This window comes from Hyperolius riggenbachi, chromosome 1 (genome assembly GCF_040937935.1).
Source record: "Hyperolius riggenbachi isolate aHypRig1 chromosome 1, aHypRig1.pri, whole genome shotgun sequence".
NCBI lineage: Eukaryota > Metazoa > Chordata > Amphibia > Anura > Hyperoliidae > Hyperolius > Hyperolius riggenbachi.
In genome coordinates, this window is record NC_090646.1 from 280,380,510 (window position 1) to 280,387,349 (window position 6,840).

Here is a 6,840-nt window from a genome sequence, read left to right on the forward strand (position 1 = left end):
GAGAACTTAACTTCTTGAGTAGGATCTTTGAAATCCAATACTGAATCAGCTAATACTATTTTACTGTTCTAATTAAGATGTCTCATATTACATACATTTATTGTATCCTTTCTAATAGTTGGTGTTGGCTACACATTAGAGATGGTAACAATATTTCACAACCTTCTCTGAGAAAAGGAATGAATGTCGGCGCCAGCAGTGAAGAGCTTTAAATCTGAATGCACAGGCACTTTTCCAAATATTTAAAAACTGAGCCAAGGAAATGGAATGGCTGCTGGTTAGTTAACCAGCTGCCAGCTAACTGACAAGCAGATACTGAGTCTGTTAGCTCAGGTTCAAATCACAGGAAGTTTGCACATAAAGCTGAATTTTAAGTTGATATCTGGTTCAAAGTTACCATACTAGTAGATTACATATTAACCTCCTGGGCGTTTCAATTCTCCCTTAATTTCTGTCCAAAAAAGTCTATGGAATTTTCCAATGAATTTTTTTTTTAATATTTCAGGCCTGTAACTTACCAAATCATTAGCAAACAAGGTTCTAGTGCTTATCCTAAGCATAATAAAATAATAAAACATGAAAATCATGGCAAAGAAAACATTTAATAGTAACAATACGTAAACAAAACATCTTAATTCACATCAAGCAGCAGTTGCAGCACAAAAAGTATTGAAACATCAATACACTTCCTGAGTATGAAATATTTTAAAGCAAGGGACAGCACAAAGTCCTATATCACATTCAGGGCAGTAAAAGCGCGTCTCCTTGCGCACCTTTTTTCCATTCGGCCCCCTCTTAGAGCAGCACACCACGCACATGCGGGTAGGTGTTGCTTTGCGCTCAGTGGGTGGCACATGCTCTACAAAATGACGTCCTGTTAGTCGCACTGGATTTACGACATAGGAGGCACGACGTCCTGGTCTATTCGCCTCAGATTGTGGTTGCTGATGTTGTAAGCATATTTCCTCACAAACCTTCAAAATGTAGTCAAAGTGAGGAAGAGGCCTGTCATTTTGTTTCTTGTAGAGGACATAAGAATTCCAAAGACACTGCTCCACCAGATGTCTAAAGATTTTTTTGTAATATTTGCGCTGCTGTTTGCGCACAACGGGGTAGAATGTTATGCACTGGTCAGCACGGTCCACCCCACCCATTGTCTGATTATAATCCAGAATGACCTGGGGTTTCTGGATTGTCTTCCCAGCACGATTCTTGGCTGCAGCAGTGTCAGTGTTATGGACTGTTGACAAAACGGAAACATCTTTTTTGTCCTTCCAGCGGAGGGCCATCAGTTTACCCTTCTGCCATGCTGTGATTTCCCCTGGCTTCAGCTTCTGAGCTGAAAAGGCTGATGGCAGATTGCGACGGTTAGGCCGGACAGTGCCATATGAATCAGTCTTGTGTCTGATGAGGTGTTCATATAGTTCAGGGGAGGTGTAGTAATTATTTGTGGTCAGGCAATATCCCTGACCAAGAAGCGGTGAAATGAGGGAGAGGACAGAGGCAGATGCAAGGCCAAACTGGCTATAGCTGGGGTCAAATTGTGTGCCTTTACCAGTGTATATAATGGCATTCCAAATATATCCGGAATTAGATTCGCACAATACAAACGATTTTATCCCAAATCTGGCACGCTTGGAAGAGATATACTGTTTCCAGGCAAGTCTCCCCTTATACGCCATTAGGCTTTCATCTACGCTAACGTCTCTTTCTGGAACATACACGGACTGAAATTTGCGTATGACCATTTGAAATAGGTCGTAGATCTTCCACAGTTTGGGGGCAGGATGGGTGGCCTCATCAAAGGTCTCATTATTCATGAAATGCAGGTTTTTCATGATGAGGCTAAATCTGTTTTCTGACATGACAGTCACAAAAAAAGGTGTAGCAATCAGTCGGTTGGTGCTCCAATATGATGTCTGGCGGGGTTTCCCCACAACCCCTTGGAGGATGAGGATGGCCAGGAATAGCCATATATCATCCTGGGTGACTGGTTCCCACCTTTTTCCCCTAGCAAACCTCCTGGGGCAGGATTATTCTGGGTAGGGTCTTTAGCGATCCATGTGCGGATGCTCTCAACCTCTTCGGTGAAGTCATCGCTGTCAGACTCTGAGTCAGATGATGACATGTTCGCCACATAGCTGTCACTTGAGTCTGAGAATAACAGCTGCTCATCCTCGCTGTCATCAAACTCCTGCATCAGGGTTCGCGGGGAGAGGCGTCTACGGGAGCTGGAAGCCATTACAGGGCAGGCGGCAGAAAAAACGTAGTCGTTATTCGGAGCAATGGTCAATCCAGGTGGCAATCAAAGCGTCGTCGTTATCCAAAAGCAAGGGTCAAATCCAGGCGGCAATCAAAGCGTTGTCGTTATCAAAAAGCAAGGGTCAAATCCAGGCGGCAGTCGATAGAATAGTCGATAGTCCAAGCAAGGGTCAAAACCAGAAAAATCAGCAGAAATATCAGTGCAAGTGTCACCAGCAAAATCCAAACAGCAAATGGTGTTTTTTTTTTCCTATGTGTTATTTTATTTATACTGTTTCAAACTTGTTATTTTTTACTGAGTATTGGATTGGATACATGTGTATTCAATCCAATACAAATTCAAATTTACCGCCGCGCCCCCTAGCGTCGACTTCACGTGCGACGTCATTGCGTGTGGCTAAAGGAGAGGAGGAAGGAGACGCGAAAGGAGGAGGGACCGGAGGGAACGGAGGGGACCAGAGGACGGGATCGGTGGCCCAGAGGACGGGATCGGTGGCCAAGAGGACGTGATCGGAAGGCCCAGAGGAGAGGATCGGAGGGCATAAGAGGGTGGAGGGACGCGGAAAGAGATGCGAACCGGAGGGGACCAGAGGACGGGATCGGAGGGCGGGATCTGAAGGCTCGTCCTGACCAGAAGGCATCAGAGACACTGGGGACCGTCCGGAGAAAGGGGACTGCGCACCCTGTACCAGGGCAACCCATGGTAAAGTGCTGGGAAACTTTTTTTTTTTACCCCGACACTGTATCGGGATTATCTAAATGGGCATCTTTTTTCACCCCGATACAGTGTCGGGATTATCTGCCAGAGGGTTAATGCAACCTGCTCCAAACAGGCGTGGGATAAAATGTCTGATTAAAAGTAAACATATTTAATAACAGTACACAGCTCTGACGTTTGTGTAATAGAACACAGGGGCAACAATTTATTAAACTATATGCACTGTGCAATGGAACTGGATATATATTGCCACTCAGTCTTCCTTGCATTGTTTCCTATCATAGGCAGGTGCAGTTCAGGGATGGGGTGGGGTCTGGGGAGCCAGAAGCCAAGGTGGTTGAGGGCAACCACTGGTAGATGAGTATGGGTCTGCTGGGGTTTTTGGGATAGTGGGATTTGGGATGGGGTAGAGGAAGTTAAACATAAGGAAACTGTAATGGATAGCAATGAATGTGGTTCCACATATATATTTTGGCTCTCCTCTTCCTTGCCATGTGACAGTGCCTATTCTCATACAGGACTCTGATGTCTGAAGTCCTTACACAGCCAGTAGATGTGAGAAAGGTATTTGTCCTTGCTATCTGAAAAAAAGTGGAGTGCTGCATTATGGTTTAGAAACATGGAAAATATATTATTAGTTATTCAAAGCGCTCAAGCTAGTGGTCACATTAGTTAAAATCAGAGTGCGCTTACACCTGAGTACAGCAATACTCCTCAAAGAGTGATACGCTGGTGAAGGGCAATGTTCTCCTTGATCTACATTGAGGTTACGGGGAGCCGCAAGACTTGCATAGGCCATTAAGGGTGGGCGGTCTGTGTGTGGTTCATTTACTCGGTCCAATGTGATGGATTTCAGTCTCGAGAATAGGTGCACTGATTGTTTTTAGACATTTTTACCTTAGAGGTCTCTATCCCCTTATATATTATTTTCACTGGTATTAAGACTACAATAATATATTTTCCATTGTTTACAATAAAAGTCCAGCGCACATCTCCACATAAATGCAAATCACAATCCAGAAACAAGTGCTGATGCTTCAATTTGCACTTGTTACTGGATTGTGACTTTTATTGTAAACAATGGAAAATATATTATTGTAGTCTTAATACCAGTGAAAATAATATATAAGGGGATAGAGACCTCTAAGGTAAAAATGTCTAAAAACAATCAGTGCACCTATTCTCGAGACTGAAATCCATCACATTGGACAGAGTAAATGAACCACACACAGACCGCCCACCCTTAATGGCCTATGCAAGTCTTGCGGCTCCCCGTAACCTCAATGAAGATCAAGGAGAACATTGCCCTTCACCAGCGTATCACTCTATAGATGATGCAATACACAATACTTCTCCTAAATGATGTATTACACAATGCATACCGTAAGTATGAACTGACGCAGAAAACCTTCTTACAAAAATGTTAAAATGAAACAGAAAACAAATACTGGCCTTGGTAGTTGACAGCTGTCATTATCTGAAAATGTAAAGCAGTTATATCTACCAAAGGTGGCTACTTTGAGGAGTGAAACGTTTAGAATACATTTTAGTTTATATATGGATTCCATAACTTCAGTTGCTTGTTTGTTCTACACTTTTATTTCAGAGTACAGTGAGACATTGAACTGCTGAAATTTCAATAGAAAACTTTTGACTACATATATGAAATCAAAATTCATACAATCTGCCGTTGACCTTTTCAAAGAGAACACGCTACATTTGCTTTTGTAGTATAAAGAACATCACCAGGACTTAAAAGTGTATTTGAAATGACTATTTACTTTTCAAAATAAGGAAGTGGGACCACCGTGTCAAATGATACGGGACAGGAGTCTCAGGGCTGGAGAAGTCAACGAGCTGGGGCAATTGCTTTTGCAAGTTGAAACCATTCATCCATCTGACTTTAAAGATGAGTGGAAAATAGAGCCTGAAGATGTGTTTTTCTTTTGGTAAATACTGTATATGGTATAAAGGGCTGCACCTGCAGCAGTTCAATAAATTCTGCACCTGTGCTTTTGTTTTGCTTTCAGTGAGTAGTTCCCTGGTCTGCATCAGTCCTCCCCACCTCCCTCACACAGACACCCTGCAGACAGATACAACAATGACTTCCATTCATCTTGGCTGCCCTTCTGTATTCTTAATGTTAGAGATTTTCTTCCTGGTATACATTCTCCCACTCTAATGCTGTGACACAAAGAGACAGCAGCACAAGGCCAAAGCACACAGGAACATTCAAAATAATGTGTTCTCTAGAAATGGAGAACAATCAGGAAACTACACGAGTAGCTAAACAGACTTGAAGAATCAATTTGTTAAGAAAAACTTAATTTTGTTGATTAATCCATTGTATTTTACATAGTTACATAGTTATTTGGGTTGAAAAAAGACATATGTCCATCGAGTTCAACCAGAAAATGAAGAACAACACCAGCCTGCTCCCTCACATATCCCTGTTCATCATCAAGCTGGCAGAAATGAAAAATGATAACTATTATACATGATTTAGTTAGTATGATTTTTTATGTTCAGTTGTTTCTTGCTTTTTTATGAACTTCTCTGTAGACTCCTGTCCTTATTTCACATAAAACACAATGTGCTGCTAGGACGGATCCAGTTGGGGCTCTGCAGTTGTGCCCTTGCTGCCTTGCACCGACGAATTGTGCTTGGCATAGGCCGCAAGTCATTTTTTATTTAACATAAAACTCCAGTTCACACACAGATGTTTTCCTATGTTTTTGTAGGCATAGTTACAGATCCTGTTTATGTCTATGCAGAAGTGCCTAGATTAGCTAGTGCCAAATAAATCACTTGTAAAATACCTGATAAGGATCCCAGACACTGGCCACTTCCTACACAGCAGACTGCCTGTGCTGTGGGCAGTAATCTTCTGGGACAGACTCAGACTGTGCCAGCCCACTTCCATTCTGAACAGTGGAGACAATGATATTCAGACTCCAGAAGCAGCCAAACGCACAGAGCATAACGTATTACTCACAGCAGCATCTGGTCATGTGGTCAAAAGACAGGATTTTCATCTGCAGTAAGCTCGCATTTTCACACATTTAAAGTGGCCCTGAACTCTTGCACAGCACAGAAAGGAAACACATAGAAATGCACTCTGTATGTATTTAGAGAGTTTAGCCTGTCTAATTCCCCCTCATCTGTGACTAATCACAACTGTAATTTGATCTCTCAACTGTGTCAGCTCAGGAATCTCTGCTGCCTCAGCAGAGCAGCTAATTTGTAAACACAAGATGTTAACCCTAAGCATGCTTCCATGAAAGCAGGAAGTAGAGACACTGCATATGTATTGCATGATTTGTATCAGCTGTAATAAAGAATTGTTTTTCTTTAAAGGTCATTATGCTGTTGCTTATCTTTTAGAGCAGAGAGGATGTTCTGAGTTCAGGTATGCTTCAAGCACTCTGAGCTGGATGTTAACTTTAACAGCATATTTGTTTTAATTTTTAAGAAGAGACAGGCCTCTCTTTTGGAAGTTTTTAGCCGTAAGCGTTACATGGATTTTGCACAAAGCAGCAATTCATTTTTGTCAAGCATGTAGCTGGGGAAGCAATGGTAGATCAATATCCTCATTGTTTTTAATGCATCGAGCAGTATAGAGGTGGCAGGGTGGCAGATTATTCCATTATTCATCAGATTTGTGTTGATGAATCAAATGATGCAATACAGTACATCAATTGCTAAACGTAGTCCAGGAATAATCGATTATCTGCAGAGTTGGTACACGTCCCATGTTACAGCTAGCTTAGAAAAGACTCGGAATCGGCACTCTAAAATTTCACCACAGTAAACAGGCTTTTTTTAGTCAGGCCGAGTTATTTATCCTCATTGGGTTTATA

The 6,840-nt window shown here is 42.1% G+C and overlaps 1 protein-coding gene across 1 annotated transcript; it reads right to left on the bottom strand.

Annotated features, from left to right (window-relative positions):
* Positions 1–677: 677 nt before the first annotated feature.
* On the bottom strand, positions 678–1,865 carry LOC137505415 (piggyBac transposable element-derived protein 4-like). The gene has a single exon (XM_068233525.1). It carries the CDS (start codon positions 1,863–1,865, stop codon positions 678–680), a length of 1,188 nt encoding a protein of 395 aa, XP_068089626.1.
* Positions 1,866–6,840: the final 4,975 nt, after the last annotated feature.